The sequence below is a fragment of the Corvus cornix genome, chromosome 11 (assembly GCF_000738735.6).
Source record: "Corvus cornix cornix isolate S_Up_H32 chromosome 11, ASM73873v5, whole genome shotgun sequence".
NCBI classification, from domain to species: Eukaryota; Metazoa; Chordata; class Aves; order Passeriformes; family Corvidae; genus Corvus; species Corvus cornix.
Window position 1 is genome coordinate 3,252,507 of NC_046341.1, and position 19,373 is coordinate 3,271,879.

A 19,373-nucleotide genomic window follows, 5' to 3' on the forward strand; every position below is an offset into this window, starting at 1 on the left:
GCGGTGGGATGTGCAGGTTCAGGAGCCAGGCTGAACCAGGAGAATACAACTTTCCTCTACCAACCCTAATTCCTCACCAAGAGGTCTGTTCAGACCTCAAAGACCAGAGAAGAAATCCACTCATGTCGCACAAATTCTCCCTCTCATTTTTCAGAAATTCCAGCACACCAATTCCCCAAAGCCGTGCAGCGCTCTGGAGCGTGGCTTATCTCCAAGCTCCCTGTGCTATCTGCTAACATTTCCCAAGGGGTGATAAGTCAGGATACACAACATCCCAAATCGAGAGGCACTCTGCCAGACCGTGCCTTTAGCAGTGCTCCCTTGGAGGTGCAAATGGGAATCACTTCTTCCTTTAATAATGGAAAGATGCTTCTGGCAACAACAGGTAAGATCCCCCAGTGACCTCTAATGACACAGGAGATGTCCCACACTCACTCACGGCCTCTGGCTTTGGTATTTTCCCCAATACACAGACCAGGGGAAACAAGGCTTGCTTCGATGAGCACTGAAGCCATCTTTTGTTCATGCAATGAAGTTTAACGTTAAGAAATCGTAATTGTTTATCTACACCCCATTAAATACTGTCTTTGAAAACACCCTACAAACTGGATTGGGTCTTTTGTCAGAGCTGCAAAAATGTGGAAAGGAATTTCATAGAATCATAGAATGGTTTGGGTTGAAGGGACCTTAAGCCCATCTCGTTCCCACCCCTGCCATGGGCAGGGACACCTTCCACTATCCCAGGTTGCTCCAAGCCCTGTCCAGCCTGGCCTTGGACACTTCCAGGGATGGGGCAGCCACAGCTCCTCTGGGCAATCTGTACCAGGGCCTCCCCACCCTCACAGGGAAGAATTCCTTCCCAATATCCCATCTAACCCTGCCCTCTGGCAGTGGGAAGCCATTCCCCCTTGTCTCTTCTAACTGGCTGGAGCAGAAAAATGCAGAAAAGATGAATTATCTAAATAAGTTCTATTTCTACTTCATATTGTTAAATTTACCTTCCTACTAAAATGTTTCCACCATTATCAATTTCACTGAAAAATGATTACAGGGTTATTTTTTTCCAACTAATCAAAAAGGAAAACCTCAGTGAAATCAATACACAAGTCAGACCACGATGAATAGAATATTCTAAACTGGATTTATTGTTCCCAGACATTAATGTAATACATAAACACGTTAAAAGAGGGGATATAGTAACAAGCAACCCAGTAACAGAAACAAAGCAAGTCTTTGAAATTTTTATTCTATAGTTACACATGAAAATGTCCCCAAAAAATTAAGTAGTTGTCAGTCAACATAACAAGGATTTCATATATTAAAAAATAACCCCAAAAACTTGTCCATGAGCTTGTCATAACCAAAGTGTTTGATTTGGGTTTTTTTGGTTTTGTTTTAAATTTATTTTTAGGCTAAAAAAGAATAACCATTACCTCATGCAGTATACAAAGGCTTTAAAATAAATCCATTAATGCAAATGAAAGACTGACTCCTGAGGCTTTTTTTTAGATTAAAAAAAAAACAACCACCAAAAAGGAACCTCAGGGAGTTTCAGAAAATTAATTCCAACTAGTTTTCTTAGCATTGAAGAAACAACCCATAACCTCCTTGCACTCCAGAAATTTATTCAGTTACCTCTTTCAGTACATGTGTACTTGTAGTAGGTCTTGGATTTACCAGAGTTTCAAATGAAATTAAGTGCAAAAATGTTTTCTTAGTGTTTTCCAATTGTTGAGGGAAGTAGTTGGGGAATAAAAAAAAAGACAAAAGAATGAGGGTAGCAGGATACCACCTGCATATATACCAGATGGAAGAAAAGGCAAATCTGAAATACATGGAAAGGGAGATGGGAGGGGAGGACTGAGGAAAAATAACAGCAATGATCAGGAGCTGATCTTTAAACCAAAGCCCTTGAAATCCACTCAGCAGATCACCAGTCACTGAAATAAAGAGTGTTTATGAGCATGGCTGGCGAGCTGGGCTCTGGGGAAGCTGGAATTGTGACAATAGTCCCAATTCCAGCTGACTGCCTGACAATGCTGGGAATGCCAGTGCTGCTCCAACAGTTGCACCACGTCCTGGCCAAGCCACACAGAGACCAAAGATCATCAAACGAGGAGTTCCTGACGCCAACACCGGGGTCACGAGCACAGAGCAGCAGCTTCTACAGTCAACAATGTAACATATGGCAAACGAGAGACTGAGTTAGCAAAATGTGGTATAAAAAAGTATAAAAGTTGTTTTTAAAAACTTCCTTAAAACGTCGATAGAATACGATGTATGTGGAAATGCCGTGAACCACAGAAGGAAAAGCCTAAGCCTCAACATTCAGAAAAGCAGCAGCACCTCTCTGGCCACATCACCCTTTGTATAGCAAGAGGGGGAGTTTTTGGTGTCTTTTGTTGTTTTTACCTTAAACATGAGTTTAATCCAAAACCCACATTCAAGTGGACGTTTTCTGAGGCTCCAGAAGATGCCCACCCCATCCTGTTTAAAAAGAAAAAGAATAAAGGTTAGATAGAAATGTCTAAATACAAGGTCCTTTCGGAGTCCACCATCCAAGGGTGGCTATCCAGGAGTGGTCATCTTCCTCGATCTTGATGTTTTTTTGTTTTTGTCTTTTTCTTTTTGTCCTCTGTTTTGGGTTTCAGGGCACAGACACATGCGGACACTCCAGCAATCGCTTTGGGCAAGTCCGTCCCTTTGCACCACTTATTTTTCTCCTTGTCATAGACCTGGACTGTTTTGGAGAAGACAGCTTCCTCCCAGCTGTAGCCTCCGAGGATGTAAATCTTGCCTTCCCAAACTGCCACCCCCGACTCGCTGTTGGCTTGCAGCAGAGGGGCCACTCTGGTCCACTGGTTGCACTGGGGGCTGTAGGACTCCACGCTGAGGATGTCAAACCGAGCCATGGTTTCGATGTTGTCGTCGCTGCCGCCAATGGAGTAGATGTTGTCCTGCAAGGTGCACATGCTGTGCCACCCCCTGGCAGTGATCATGGGCCTCTTCTCCTCCCACACATCCGTGCGGTAATCGTAGCACAGCAGGTTCTTTCTGTAGGGGCCGATCTGGTAATCGTGGCCTCCTGAAATGTACACGAATTCCTTGTAGACTGTGCCAGCGTGGCCGTAGGTGAACCTGGGGCAGGCAAACAGAGCAGTCCTTATGGATTTTATCAAGACACACAAGCATTCAGCAGAGGCTGTTCTAAAGAAGCAAACAAACAGTAACTAAAGGCAGAAGAGTCCCTGATCCCGTGGTTACCCAGTAACTCCTCTCATTCACAGGGCCTCATCCTGCACTGCAGAGTGCACAGCCTGACAACCACTTTTAAATCATCCTTTCCATAGCAAGTCACTGCAGAGCACTGAGGTATGAGAATCACTTTTTAATGCATCCTCTAGAGTGTGTCACACAGCAGAAATAACCCATCCTGCTCTACTGGCATGACCTTCACTCCCATTTTCCTGCTCCAGTGCTTGGCTTGCATCAGTCTGAGAGGGCCAGAGAGGGAAAAAATCCACATCTCAGTATGGGCTTCTGTGATAGAAAGGGGAAATAATCATGACACCTCTCAGACTTACCAGTAGAGTAGGGATTAACCAGGAGAAACCAAGAAGAAAACTGCTGCTGCCTTGCCCTGGCACAGCTCCAGGATCACAGGTCACATTTCTTACCCACTCAGCCCAGTTCATCTGCAGTCCCAGCACAGGCAGTGTCCTTTTCTTGAGCCATCTGCCTGCTCTACCACCACTGCCCTACATGTGGGAACTGCTTTGGTCACCCCAAGACAAGGCAACAGAGCCCAATCCATCACAGATCATGGTGAAGTAAGAGAAAATAAGATGGTAGAATCAACACCATGCACACTGCATCCACAGGGCAGAGAGAAACTCCCTTTTATCGTCCATAGTAAAACCACTACAAACCTAAATCTCCAGGCTGTTCTTAACTTCACACGAGGCTATTCCTGACCAAACCCCTTTCAGCTCTCAGAAGTGGACAGCCAAGGCGATGAACAGCATCAGCTGCTTTGAACATATCGTTCCTGCATGTCTTTTTTTCCTCTTTTTGGGGAGTTGAAGTGTCAAAAGATGTAGCACCAGCCACAGCAAATTGGCTCTCCCAAGGAGCCTAAACGATTCAATGCCCACAGGGCACAGAGCAATGTACTCATCACGCTGCACTCACCAGCCTCTACCACCATCCTTTGTAGTCAGGCACTCGAGACAACGCAGCAACCTCCACGGCAGACAAAGCTCTGTTAGCACTGCTTTAGCCTTTGAACCGTGCCTGAACACGCTGGAACTCTGTGTGGAGAGAACCTTGAGCTGTTTTTATTTCGCAGGGTAATGGTTTCTCTGAGCCACACAAATGATATTGTAACATCTTCCACACACCTGAGTGCCAGCACTTCTGTGCCAAGGGACAAGATGGACTAGAAAAGAAACCCCACATTTACCCTGAAAGCACAACACTTCTGAGACAAGGTAAAAGGTGGTTATTATTCTAGATGCCTACCGAAACCTCTGATCCCTGTCTGAATCAGATATTTTAATAGGTTCCTGCTACAAGAAACAGAAAAATCCCTGACAGGCTTGGGCTGACAATGCTGAGTGACCAGGACAGTCTGTTCGACTATGGGGGCTGGAGCACCAGCCCTGGAGATCTTGCAGAGGTGACTTCACAGCTGTTCTGCTTCTTGGCCTCTCAGGGAAAAGACAGGAAGAAAAAAGTAGAGGACTTAGGTATAGTTATCCAAAAAGGCAACTCAAAATTTCCATGGCTCTCAATCTGCCTCAGGATGGAAGCAGTTAATTCACACTCAGTGCTTCTGTTGGACACGATGTACCCTGAGCACATGCACTCAGCTTTCACCCCTGACAGAAATACCATGGCAGGTGAAGTGCCCAGAGATGCTGCTTCATCTTGTTTATGGCCTCTTCCAGACAAGAACCAGGACTGTCCATGTCCAGTGGCTCCTGGGCTGCTTGTCAGAGCCTGTGTTTCTCTACATACACAGGTGTGGGTTTAAAAATGGTCAGTCTGGGGATGGGATGGACAGCTTGAGTTCAGTTCATTTCAAACTGCAGCAGACTTTAAACCCACGTGTAACCACCAAGCTGCCTGGAGGCTGTGCTGTACCACGGAGTTTTGAGGGGTCAGAAGGAGGACAATGTGAGGACATTGAATCCACCCCAGAACCCGGTGTTATTGCACTGCTGATGGCAATCACACTGTATTCACCAGTCAGGGAAAAAAATTACTCCAAGTTAATAAAAACCTGCGTGGCCTCTGGAGAAGTAGGTTAAATGTTCTCCTACGCTGGAATTCTGTACAGGTAAGCAAGCAATAGCCATTGTCTCTCAAGCACAGGCATGCAGCCCAGCACAGGCAGCTGCAGAAAAAGCACTGATCTTGTTCTTTTGCCTCAGTGAACACCTGTGTCCAGGGAACAGCAACAGCTACAAGAGTGGTTTGACAGAAACAATCAGATCTGAAGCACCAAATCGACCATCAATTTGTTATTGCCCAGTATAGGACAGTTACCTACTGAAATGCACCAGAGGTATTTCACTTTACCTGACTTCTGAAAGCTCATCCTAAATAGCATCGCTTTCATTGGAACTGCATGAAATAGATGCGTACATTGAAACCAATCAATAGAAATCCTTTCTACAAGCCCTGTGATTGAGAGAGGGGCATTTCTAAATGGGCAACAGAAAAGGCACATCAATACAGTGGGTCCAGACATCCTCCAACAGAGAGCATTGAGCATTTTGGCAGTGTTTTCTGCAAGAGTGGCCAGAAAAAAGCAGAGGCATTAAGAGAAAGGATATTTGATTTTAACATCTGCTGGAGCCTGGTGTTGATTTTGAATGCCTTAACCCAGATACAATGCTGAAAAATTGGTTCCTGACCCAGTAACACCATTCAAATGCTAGAAAACCTACCATTTACTGTCTGAGACAGAAGAACACCTAACTCAACAAAGCTTTGGGATTCCCCTATTCCAACCAAAGTCCAGGTGAGCTGTGGTTGCTCTCAATGTCAGTGTCCACCTGTTGTAGCCCTGCGAGATCATTCATGACCCAACCGGCAGAGCAGATACCATCGCTCCCCAGCCTGTTCCAACACAGCTCCTCACACAACAGCTTTCAGTTGTTCTGCCAAACTTTAACCTAGGGCCACTCAGTTAATTTCGCTGCTGTCTGCAGCAGACCTTTTCATGGTCTGTTCAGAATGAGAACACACTGCTCCACCTCCTGCTCTGGCAAGCTCGCCAGCCACCGCTGCTCCCTGCCGGGCTAGAAACTATGACAGAAACTGCTCCCAGAGAGCCTGGGAAAAGGGGCAAAAAATTTAGGACCTCTCTGAAAAAAGGGAAAGGTACCCCACAACCAAGGACCCTAATGAGCATCAGCCAAAATGAATTCCCTCGTAGCAGGCTTGGAACAGGTCCATCCTTTAGACAACTTGGCTGGAGTTTTCCCCATTAAACATCTGCCCCGAGAGGCTGTTTTCTGCTCCAGCAAGACAGCATGAGTTCAGTCAAAACAGCTCAGCTCCTTCCAAGAGAGTGTTTAGGGAAAACAACGTGTTGTTTTGACCATATAGGGTGGGAAGGAGACAGGGGTAAGAGGAGATAAAGAAGAGCTTGTAAAGCTCTTCCTTAGAGGAGTGAGACTGCAAACAGCAACGTGGACACGGGATTTGGCCAGGCCTGTGTGCTCGAGGACACAACCACTGCCTTTCCCCTGCAAATCTCCACACACATGGCAAGCTCTAACCCTTAGGAAGCAAAAAACCAAACCCATTTTCTGAATGTTCATCATAGAAGCTTTAACAAACAACCTCTGAGAGTCCCAACCCACACAGCTCGAATCGAACAACACAAGCCCACACCCCAGAATGACCTCAACGCATGCCTGTCACTCCAGGGAACAGGATTCCAGGCAGTTGCTGGCTTGCAGCAGTCAGAAATGGCACCAGAGGTGCAGCACGGAGCCTGCTCCTGGTGGTCGTGCACCCAAGAGGACCAAAACACCTGCACATGTTCTCTTTGGAGGGAAGAAGACAGACAAACACGGGAAAAGAGGCAGTTTTGTTGGGATACATTGCCTGATCAGGCAGTCAGGAAGCAGAGGACTGGAGCTTCTGGTTTCCTCTACATGAAAAGTCTTGATACTAGAATAGGGCTGGGGGAGATGTTATTTGAGTGAAACAGGAACTTAAATCTGTTTGAGGGAAAAAAGCATGTGGTAAGGAGGAAAACAGATCAGATGAGGAGTGTGTTGAAGGGAAGACTGGACTAAGCAGTAGAAACTGTAGCTAGAATGCTTTTAGCCTTGAATGGATCACAGAATCTTCTCTCATCCTTCCTCCACTGTCATAAAATCACAGATTCACAGGGATGGAGCAGCCACAGCTTCTCTGGGCAACCTGTACCAGGGCTGCACCATCCCACAGCAAAGAATTTTTTTCTGATATCTGATCTAACCCTGCCCTGTGCCCGTGGGAAGCCATTCCCCCTTGTCCTGGCACCCCAGGCCCTTGTAAAGTCTCTCTCCATCTTTCCTGTGGGCTCCCTTCAGGCACTGAAAGGCCACAATTAGGCCACCCTGAAGCTTCTCTTTTCCAGACTGAACAATCCCAATTCTCTCAGCCTTTCCTCACAGGAGAGCTGCTCCATCCCTCTGATCATCCTGGTGCCTCCTCTGCACTCGCTCCAACAGCTCCACCTGAAGTACCTCAGGGAAGGCCTGCCCAGACCCTTTTCAGCAGCCCCAAACCTGCCAGAGCCACTCCTCGCCCAGCTCGAGCAGTGGACGTGTGTCAGAAAGGTTCCTGTTGCTCACCTCTGAGTCTGGCTTTTTGCAACCTGCATGAAGTTCTTTTTGCCTTATTCCTTCTGTGCAGAAAAAATAGTTGTTGCAGACAAGTCACTGCCCAGACCCAAACAGAAATAAAAGGGCTGAAAAGACAGAAAATCCAAAGGTGCCAAGGACAGAGCAACAGGAAGAGAGGATGCAGAATAATTTGTTTGGATGCAGGAATAACTTATCCAACTCCCTGGAGTGTAAGAGGGGTCTGTCCCCTAAGGGGGACTTTTTAGTCCAAGCAGACCAGCCAGGCAATCTAATAAAAATTAACCCCCACAAGTCAAAGTTCACTTTAAATGCTGCAGCTGCAGAATTCCTGAAGCCAGCACACAGGTAGCAGCTGGAAGATGCAGACAAACTGCCCCGTTTTAGAGAGGCTGGGTGGATTAAGCCAACAGTGCAAACGTCCCCAGGATCATTTATGAGTAAACATATCCATATAGGATATATCTCACAGGTGACCCCAGTTAACAGAAGGATTTAGGACCTGAAGATACTCTCCTACACAGCTTCCCAGGAAGGACTGTGGTGTTTAGCCCCAACTGCTGGATCTGTCTGTGTGAGCAGAAATAAAAAAGCATCCTGCTTGTGAAGAGCACTCGAGCCCAGCTGTTAGCCTGGATCAGCCTTGCATTGCAGCACCTGCCCAAAATAGAACTGGGCAACAGGATTCTGTGCCTTCAGTGGCTGCCTCTGGCTCTGCAGCTCTGCAGCTCAGGGAACAGGGAAAAACCCTGAACTCTCAAACCAAACTGCAGGAACCTGGTCTGTGATGCCACCAGGAAAGCAAGCACTGCTGCTGAGGTTTCAGTCATCATGGAAACACCATCCATACAGCCAACGTCCCTGTGATTCCCACAAATATGAAACATCACTAAATCTGAGTCGCTGTTTTCACATGACATGCTGTTGTGATGTCCTTACGAAGTCACTGCTCTGATGCTGACTCAGGACACAGCAATGTCCTGTCTTTTACCACAAGAGCTGCTGGGCTTAAACCTCTCAAAAAGCACAACAGCCATGTTTTAACTCAAACTGAGAGAGAGACAGAGCTCACATTTGCCAGGGTTCTGTATTTCCAATACAGGTAAATGCATTTAACTGCAACAGCCAATCTGAGCAGCCAAACACAGAGAAACACCCTACAAGGAAAATCATCACACTAAGGTGACAAAGGAAGGCCAAAGAAATGACAACCCCCTTTGACCAAGATGTGAAAGTGCTTCTGAAAATATTCCACTCCAAGTGGTCTCAGGAAAAGCTTTTTAAGAATTGCAGAATGAAATGATCAGAGCTCTCCCTCCCATCCTCCAAATGCACCTTGGGATGAGAATTAAAACCTCACTGACACGAGGCACGCTGCCTGCTCAGATCCCAGATGCTACTATGGTTTGTTATGGCTGATGCCACGTTGGTTTTACATCGCCTTCCCTCCTTTCCAGGATCCCACTCATCAGCTAAAGTCACCCAAGCTCCCTTTACTCCCACTCTTCAAACACAGGGGACTTCCCAGACAGCTCAGTTACCTGGGCAGTCCTGCTATGTAGGTCCAGGAGTCCTTCTGAGGGCTGTAGGTCTCAACTGAAGACAGGGCCCCGTTTTCATTCCTGCCACCAACAGCCACCAGCATGTCAGTGATCGCTCCCAGGTAGAAATCGACTCGTCGCTGTCTCATGGAGGCAACCTGGCAAAGAAAATAACCTGCTGACATCTTCTAGTGTCTGGTAAGAAAGGGGCTTAAGGGCTATTCATGTCTGAGGATGGGGCAGTTGCTCCTTCCCCTTTATTTGGTAAGGAGAGAAGCTGGTTTTGACCATTATATTCATAAAACACTTCTGTTTTTCTGCAGTAGCATCCATTTTCAAGTAAGGGGACAACAGGATGCATCTAAGAGACAGGTTGCTCTATAAACATTTGTGTTTATAAGGACCTCCTTCCCAAACTCTGCAAGAAACAGATATTGGAGTCACTGAAAACCACAAATGAACCATCTGGGATGACTGATTCATAGAGGAATCCTGATTGGTTCATATGGAAACCATAACAGGTCCATATAGGAACCATAACTGGTTCATTAGGAACAGCGAGTGGCTGATACAGGAATCCACACGGCCACAGGGTCTTGGGGAAGACTGGGAGTGAAGAGCTTGTTCTAAGGGACATTTAGCACAGAGACATTTGACAATTGTCAGAGACATTTCCTTTTTACATCACACCCATTTTTGATTTATATGTACTACTGCTTGAGGAAAATGAACCAAGCAATCACCTCTAAGTCCATTCCAGCATTAATCCCAGAAGTAATATAAAGAGTTGCAGGTGGATGCTGATCAGAAATTTTACAGATGAGATACCCAAATCCCAAGTGAAGCTGAATATCTGCCCCAAACTCTTTTGCTCTTTGTGTAATTTAAGCATTCCCATAAAGGACTTGAGTATCTGCTTCAACTTAACTAACTCGACTTTCCATTTGGAAGTGCTGCCATGTTGACTATTCTAACAAGCCCTGTCCTTCCACCAGAAAGGAGAAAACACTCTGAACATTAAGGACTTTGAACAGAGAAATAATACAGCTTAAGTCTCACCTTTATCCACTGGTTACAGCGGGGATCATACCTATATAGGAGATTTGATGCCGCATCCCCTCCATTGTCCCGTGAAAAGCTGCCCCCGGCTATGAAGATGAAGCCTCCCAAGACTGCGACACAGTGGTGACTCCGCCGGGCTGGCAGAGGGGTTTCAGCCACCCACTGCCCCTTCCTGGTGTCCAGGAAGCAGGTGTCATCACAGAGCTCCAGGCAGCGCTCCGACACCTCCCCGCCCACGAAGAGCAGCCGCTCCTCGCAGGTGCGCAGGGCCGTGCGCTTGGTCTGCAGCACCGGCTGCGCCGTCACGTTGTTGTGGTAGTTCACTGCCTCCTCTATGAAGCCCTCACAGTTGGCTTCCTTGGGCAGCAGCGAGCACACAGCGGGCTTCACTCGGTGCAGGAGGTCGCTCTTGGGGATCAAGGGGAAGTGGATGTTGTCCAGCACCTGGTAAGCCTCGTTCTCCCGCTCCGGGTACTGCGTGAGCCACTGCAGGGCAGCCTGCAGCAGGTCGTGCTCACACTCCTGTTGCACGTCGCTGCTGTCCAGGTACTGGCACAGCTTCTGCAAGGAAATGTTCTGCAGGAAGTCCGGGGTGAAGGACAGTGTGCCGAAGTTCTGCAGGATGAAGGAGTCGATGTAGGAGTCAAGGCGCTTCAGGTTGTAGATGGAGGCCAGCTCCTGCAGGTACAGGTAGTTCTCCTCGCTGACTTCGTTCTCCAGGTACTCGCAGCAAAAGTCCACCACCTTCCAGATCTGCAGCAGGTGAGCTGTCTCGAGCACGTAGTCGATATTTCCTCCATCCAGAGACAGTTCGCTGCCATACAGGAAATCCACCACAGCCTTGAGACCGATGTAGGAGGCTCCGAAAAGCTCCACCTCCTTCTGGTGGGCCTCTCTCATGCCGATGGTGAACATGGAGTTGAAGTAGTCACTGCACACGGCGAGGAGGTTCCGGTGGGCCGGGACCCTCTGCTCATCCACCACCAGGACAATGTCACAGAAGAGGCCTCGGTGCCTCTGCTCGTTCAGGCTCTGCAGAACCAGACTGGAGTGGTCATCCCACCTGTACACCTGGGAAACACAAACAGCATCAGGCAAGAGGCACCTCCACCAAGATCAGTTCCAGAGTGGAATGTGTCTTCCCACTAAGTGCAGTCATACAGAAGCCAGAGACAACTTTTTTGTGCTGCACATTCACATTTATAATAAATTCTGACATGAAATAGTTGGCAAGTGCCACAGTATGAGCCTGAGCTCCTCACCTTCACTGAAAATCCTAAGGAGGCTTTTACTGCTTCCTACTCCCTTTTTTTATAATTTACTCCTCCCTCCCCCACAATGCTGCATTGAAACCTCCTCCCTGATGAGTTATACAGGCACGATTTTCTGAAACTCTTCCACTCATTGTCTCGGAGACATCTTGCTGACATTTCCTTTCTTCCTTGTCCCCCAAATGACTCCTTACAGAGTTCTCCCAGCTAAGCTACTCACTGAGCATTTGGAGTGGGAGACACACACGCAGCAGCACTCTGAATTTTCATTCAGCCCATGTATTGTTTGGGTTACAGCTTGCTTGACAGCTACCCCCTCTTAAATCTTTCCAGAACTCTGCATTTCTAAGCTGCTTAGGGTAAAATCCCTCTCTTTCTTTCCACATTATTCCAGGCACACACACTGCACTCAGAAGTAATAGCTGTTTATTTATGTGCAAAGCCACACATGTGGATAACTGATTCCCACAGGGCTTCTCCTCACTTCCAGAAGCTGAGGTAGGTTTTGTTTAAATGAATAGGAGTAGATATTTTTCTTTTAAAGAAAAGGGAAAATGCCCTCAGGACACATCCATTAAGTGTCCTTCTGGGATCCCTCTGGTCCACACATTCCAACCACCAGCTCCGGACGTGTCACTGAGCTTTTGAGGCAACCAGCATTTGCCTCTCTTCTCACACACTCATGTCACCAGCCTTTGGACGAACCAAGATGGAAACGTTTTGTTACTCCTCAAACGTCCTGCAGAACACGAACTGAACGCTGCTGGTCAGTCCAGCATGTGAAGTGAAGTTTCAGGACCACCCTCTGGAGGAATTAAATGTGTGATGGCACAGTCGGTTACCTTGTGATGTCTCTTAATAAAAGCCAGGTTAAGGTAAATGCAAATACCAAATACCTTAATTACCAATTAATTACCAAATCCAAACCAGGCAGAGCCTGTAAGAACTTGTAAGAGAAGTGAAAAGGGGTGGAATGGAAGCACATCCTTGTATCCTACCTAAGTCAGCTCTGACCAGTCCTGGCTCTCTGCCTCTTGCCCAGTCCTAAACCCCCAGGCTGCATTCCCAGAGGTGACACCTGAAAAGGTCACACAGGTGACCTTCAAACCTCCCAGACACTCCCCCTTCCCTTCACCACCAAACTGTTGTTTCTCCTAGAAATCCTAATTATCTGTGGCTCTCCTGGCTTCCCAAGCAGAGAGCACATGACCACAGCAGTCTGGAAAAGCCATTACTGGGTTGGTTAAACCTTGGTGGGACCCTCTCTACCCACCTGGATGGAAAAGCTTTGATTCTTAGAGCCAAGGGGGCTTTTTGAGACCCAAATTAACAACCAACTGTGCTGCTCTTAGCGTGACATCCCAGCAGATTCTCTTTATTTCCTTATGTTCTTTTCTAAACAATGGAGCCCAAGCTGCCAAAAATCCTGCTGTTGGAATAGCTCTGGACATTCAAGTGTGCAGAGTTAAACCAATCTAAGGGAAGAGGCTTCAATAATTAAAAGGTTTCTGGGTCAAAACTCTTTAATTTGCCTTTTACTCATCACACCTCTGAACTTAAAAAGGGATCTATGGCATAGACAACAAAGTAGCTTCCACTGAGGACTAAAAGTGCCAGAGATCTGTAACAGAAAAAAAATGGGGTTTAAGGAGTGTAAAGCTTTTTATCTGTGTTTTCCTGAGGTTGGGAAAAGCTGATATTGTACAGGAGACTAAGCAGAAACCAGGGGGTGGAAGAGAGGGGGGGGGAAGAATAAATATGGCAAAGGATAAACCACACTTTTGAGGCAGCTATAATCAAGGGCAGTTGATGGTGACAGATGAACAGACAAGAAATAACAACTGCAGCACCCTCTCCCGAATCTGACTCACCAGGGATAGGATTGAACCAAACCCATCCTCCCTCTCATCCCTGGGAACTGGCTGATCATTTCTCTCTAATATTCCCTAATACCATCACGCATAACAAGATTACACTGGAATATAAGATTTGCCAGAGATCCCTCTCTGCTGAGCTGGATGTTGAGTCAGCAGCATAATCCTGCCTGCAAACACGCCTGGCAACTCACACTCCTGAAATCCTTGTTGCCATGTGGAAGCACTGCTCCTCCAGGAATCAGGCATGAACCCATTCCACACAGCTTTGGAGGCTCTTGGAATACATCAGCATATTTCTGCCACTCGGCAAGTTCATTTGTTCAGGGAGCAAGATGCAGGAGCTGAGAGCTGCACATTTCAAAACCAAGATAATTTCACACTGAACTTCAACATCTTTCTCAGGCTATTTATATTCTGTAGAACAGCCTTAGCATTATCCAGTAATTCTAAGTTTAACAGATAGTGACAGCTGCTGTCTAAGCAAGCAAATAAAATAATGCTGTCAAGTTAATTAATTTTTAATGTGATGAATTATCATTACATTCAGACTAAACCATTTAAGCTGCAGACAGGATCAGCACAGAGGGAAAGATTATACTGGTAGGGATGCATTTAAAAATTAGTCCTATTTATCTTTCATCAATTGTGTTAGAGCAGAAGTTCAGCTTCTCTTGGATTCAAAGATCTGATTTCTCTCAGACTGTTAATGCAGTACTGCTGCTCATCAGTGGTGCAAAAGAAAATGAGATCTGGCTCATTCAACTTTGGTAAGACAGATGAAGGCACTGAAAAGTTTCTCTTTTCCACCCTTTTTTTCTGGTATTACAAGGTACCTGCTCTGCAATTCCTGTAACTACAACACAAAAGCAGCTTGCACTGGCATGAAACAAAGTGAACATAATAATTACAGCTGACACTAACATCTTGGAAATCATCATGAGGACCTGCATAAAGAGCTGCCTGAGATGGATTTCTGTGATTTCACAAATAAAAACAATGTATTTGTGCAGACAGAGATTTGATACAAAGAAAATCAACCAGACAAACTAAGAGAGCAACTCAGGTTCTGCGAGTTCTCTGGGCTAACCACAGTTTGCAGGATCAAAACTCCCGTCTTGTACAAAACCAAGACTGAATCTAAAGAGTCATCCCAGCTTCGCTTCTGTAACGAGCTGGGATTTTACGAGATGGATCAGTACAAAAAATAAACACATCACATTTAATGACTGAATTTTTAGTATTGAGAAACTACTGTGCTGAAATGATGTGGGTTTCTAAGTTATGAGTCATGATGAGCAGATGCCCATTTGCTGCTTTTTCTTTTTTTTTCCTTCATCACTAGGCAGCAACTTCTACCAAAAATACTCGAGCAGGTAAACCACCATTTCCATACCTCTTTTTAAAAACTCAGAATATTCACATTCCCACAAAGCAGTCCACCCAAAGGAGACCCTCTACCCCCACCAGCCTCATTGTTTCTGTCGCGGGATTTTTTTGGTAGGCAACAAATCGTACGAACCTTTGAGGATTCACTTATCTTGTGCGGGCGGCAGATCCTGCTCTGCCGGGTTCCCTCCATGACCGCCCGATCCGCAGCACTTCTGCAACAAAGGCACAGGAAGATGTTCAGCAGCTCGCCAGCCCCTCCTGACCGCTCTCAGGCATCTTGCGCTGAGCAGGGAGCGCAATTCCCAGACCGGCACGTGCTGATCCGCACCTTGGAAATGTCCGAGTTAAAAAATATTATTTTTCCCTGCTCGGTGCAGTTCCCCGGTGTTGTCAAAGGTCGGTTGTGTCAACAAGTTGGGCACAGCCCGGCGCCGGTACCGGCGGCCGCTCCGGACTCAGCGCTGGTTCCCGGGGGAGCGCCGAGCGCTGCCCGGGGCCGGCCGGAGCCCCCCGGCCGCGGTGACCGAGCGGCCCCGGCCCCGCGCCCGCGGCTACATCGGCAGCTGGGAGAAAATCCGGGCGGAAAAAAAGCGGGGAAAACAAAGCGATGACAAATTCCTGGAGGCTGCAGCCGCCCGTCGCCCCGCGCCCGGGGCAGGAAATGCCGGCGGGGCGGGACCCGAGCGGGGCGGGACCGGAGCGGAGCCGGGAGCAGCGGGGGAGGCGCCGGGGCGGGGCAAGGCGGGGATCCCCCGGCGGGAGACAACGAGCTCCGGGCCGGGGATGCACGGACAGGACCCATCGGGGCTGTTCCCTGCCTCGGGCCGGGGATGCACCGACAGCACATCCCAGGAGCTCAGGGCTGTTCCCTGCTCCTGGCCGGGGATACACCGACAGCACATCCCAGGAGCTCAGGGCTGTTCCCTGCTCCTGGCCGGGGATGCACCGACAGCACATCCCAGGAGCTCAGGGCTGTTCCCTGCTCCTGGCCGGGGATGCACCGACAGCACATCCCGGGAGCTCGGGGTTCCCTGTTTCCTCCCCCAGACCGGGGGATGCACGGACAGGAGCCCTTGGGGCTGTTTCTGCCATAGATCGGGTCAGGGATGGTGCTGGCAGGGCCTGAGGCGAGGCGGACATGGGTACCCGTGCCAGGGGCACTGGCTGCAGGGACCGCGGGTGTGTTTTGTTTGCACAGCGGTGATAAACTGTGCAGTGGGTGCGGGAGGTGCAGCTAGAAACCCCATCACCATCTCCTCTGGCTTACCTGGCACGACACTGCCTGACCTCGGAAATGAACCTCCCCAGTGGGGCTTTCCCTCATTTATTACAGCCCAGGAGGCTTAAAATTAATAAACCCCACCCTGTGGTGAGCAGCAGGCTGAAGGTTCCCTGCCTCAGGGGGGAAGTCAGAAGCAAAGACACTGCACAGACCCACCGGGTCCAGTTTCAGCACAATGGTCGCCCCACAACACTACAAGGGACAAAGCCCCTTGCTAACCCAGCAGCCCTGGGTATCCTCCAGAGGTTATCGCCGGGACAGCAGAAGGCTGTGTGTGTGTCCAGGCTCCATCTGCTCTCACCAAGGACACGTGTCCCAGGGGTGACGGGGCTGCCGTCGCTGGCAGAGGATGATGTGCACAGTGTGTGACACAGGGGAGGGTGCCACATCTGCCTGGTGCCAGCACCTCCACCTGCCCCGGCCTCAGCCGCCCTCCACTGCAGGCAGTGGTTCCCCTGCTGGGGTAGCAGCATCCAGCCAGTTCCTCAGACACCCCAGGAAACCAGAGGGGATGATGGGCTTCTACTGATCTATTGATTATTGAGTCTGGAGATGGGAAGTGGTTTTGCCAGCTTTGGTCTCTCCTGTAGCCCTTGTGACCATGAGGACCTGGATAAAGACCCTCGACTGTCTGAGTGAAATCCCACTTTGCTGCCAGCCTCAATGCTAACTGTGACCTGAAAATTTATAACCCCAATGCTAACCCTGATCTGAAAATTCAGAGCAACCTCTTCCTGAAAGAGACCATTGTTCTCTCCATTCCCTTCTATGCTCCTGCACAGAAGACAGGGATGGAGAAGTAGGACTGGGGACAAAGAGGAATATCAGAAATAAGCAAAAAGGGGGGAAGATGGCAAAGAGCCACAGGAACAAGGCACTTGCAGGGGTGTGTTTCAGAATTGAGATAATTCTCCTGGGGGCCCATGGCTGTGCAGAGCCATCCTGTTTACTCAGCTCCCTCCAAGTATTCTGAGACCCTTCCTGAACCTCATGGTACAGTCTAGACAGCTGAAGGTCAGTCCAGATTCCCAGGACTTCATGCCTGCTGGAGATGTTTTTTTGAGGTCCATAAGTCCTCACTTTCTCTTGTGCTTCCTCTCCAAGGACTCCTGTGACAACGACAGGTATTTCTGCCAGGCCAGTGACATCTTCCTGACAGGATGAAAAGCTCCATGTTCTGGAGGTCTCAGAATTGCCATATGAAAAGCAAATCAGAGCTCACCAAAATCAGAAAAGTAGGTAATATCCTCACTCCAGTTACAGCTGGATGAAACTGAGCACAGTACTTATCCCTCCATGCATTAAAAAAAAAAAAAAACAACCTGAAAAAGTGTGAAAGACAAGGAAGAGAAGCAAAGACAAGAGGTTTGGTCACACAAGGAAGGTGTACATTTCTCATGTTTGGATCTGGCACTGAAAAGTGTGAGGCATGAAGTCCGTGATTAACAGAATTCAAACGCTCCAGCCACTGGGTCACAGAGACCTGCACAAGGATGAGGTTCTCCCCTCCTAAGGGGATGACATTGGAGTCACCCACCTCTGCCCTAGGAAACATCAGGAGCTGAGGATCAGGGATTGAAGGGACAAGGAGAAGGACAAGCAGCAGTGTTACAGGTATAAACAGCAGCAAGTGCCAATGGATGATAAATGCAGACCACAAAAAATATATTTATGAGCAGATAATGGTCAGCAGAAAGGCTTTGGAAAAGGAAAGTGTTCCTAAAAGCAGTTCAGAAAGAAAATCAATATAAATCCAGAACTATTAATGTGTGATTATATTATCATCTGCAGCCTTCAGCCTGCAGATACTGAGTGTGATTCACCCAGTGTCCTACACTAGTACCGACTTCAGAATATTTCCCTGTTCCCTATGACCTCATCGAGTCAGAGATGCACTGCAGCAATGCCCATGTTGGGCCCCAGAGCTCTGGGAGCCTCACGTCATCCAGGGACGGGGATGCAGCTGGAAGGAGCTGTGTGCAGGACTGGGGCTGTGTGGCAGCAAAGGGTCCCTGGCAGTCAGTGCTCGCTCTGGAGATCTTGTCCCTCGAGATGTCTGACAACACTTAGTGACCGTGTGGTAATGAGGTTCCTACTGCTCAGCCTTCACATGGACAACACTGATGTGAAACAAACAATGATCATCCCCTGCAAACTTTAAAAGAAACAAAATGTGATACTTTTTATCATGGAATGTAGTTTTTATTTGCAATTTGCAAACCCAGCCCCATGGGTTTAGGGTAGAAACCCACTAAAATGCCTAAGGACTGGTTTGTAAAACTCCAGTCTTTGGGCACGACATCACCTGGCGCTGTTTATCTCCAGCCGAGTTCTGCAAAGCAGAGACCCGTCTCTGTTTCTGTCGGGCTGAAGCTCAGCCTTCCAGGCAGCCTTTGCCCGACAGCCCGCATCTCCCCGGAGCACAGTGACTCGCAGAGATGCGGGAGTGCTCCCGGGCAGCGCTGGGAGCCCGGCAGGGGGAGATCGCTGCATTGGAACGGGGCGAGCCGCTCGCACACAGCACGGACACGCTCACACAGACACACAGACACACACAGGGACACACAGCCGGGCCCCAGCGCCCGCGCACACCTGGCCCAGCAGCGGCTGTCACCACCCAAAGTCCCCCCGGAGCCGCCGTTCGAGGCAGGGGCCGGGATGGTTCCCCCGCTGCGGGCGATGCTCGGCCCGGCGCTCCCCGCTGTTCGCCGGCCCCGGCCCAGCCCGGAGCCCCCATCCCCGCCCCTCGCCGCCCCCGCCCGCCGCCCCTCGCCCCCCGCTCACCTGCTCCGCTCTGCGCTACCTCCCGTGCGCCCGGCCCGGCCCCCGGCCCCGCCGCGCCGCCGGCGGCCGCTCCATCCCGGGCGCCGCCTCTGCCTCCTTCCCCCTGCCGGCCCTCAGCGGCTGCCAAAGCATCGGGGCGCTGCCAACACAGCGGCGGCCGGGAAAAGCATCCCCGCGGCGGGTCCGCGCCGCGCCGGGCCGGGCCGAGCCCCGCGGCCCCCGCGCCCCCGTCCGCGGGCTATTGCATCACCGCGGTCCCCCCGCACCGGGAGGGGCCGGGCAGGGGCAGGCCCAGCCGA

The 19,373-nt window shown here is 49.1% G+C and overlaps 1 protein-coding gene across 3 annotated transcripts; it reads right to left on the reverse strand.

The window, feature by feature from the left end:
- Positions 1-1,118: 1,118 nt before the first annotated feature.
- Positions 1,119-19,288, reverse strand: KLHL36 (kelch like family member 36). 3 transcript variants are annotated; one of them, XM_039558386.1, is made up of 5 exons: positions 19,075-19,288; positions 15,139-15,220; positions 10,469-11,542; positions 9,410-9,567; positions 1,119-3,138 (listed from the first exon to the last, which is right to left on the reverse strand). In XM_039558386.1, the coding sequence occupies exons 2-5, from the start codon at positions 15,196-15,198 to the stop codon at positions 2,583-2,585; spliced, it is 1,848 nt and encodes a 615-aa protein (XP_039414320.1). In that variant the 5' UTR covers positions 15,199-15,220; positions 19,075-19,288; the 3' UTR covers positions 1,119-2,582. The 3 variants fall into 3 exon arrangements, with proteins under 3 accessions (XP_039414320.1, XP_010401814.2, XP_020439282.2); XM_010403512.4 differs by lacking the exon at positions 19,075-19,288 and adding an exon at positions 15,337-15,675; XM_020583693.2 differs by lacking the exon at positions 19,075-19,288 and having other exon boundaries at positions 15,139-15,674.
- Positions 19,289-19,373: the final 85 nt, after the last annotated feature.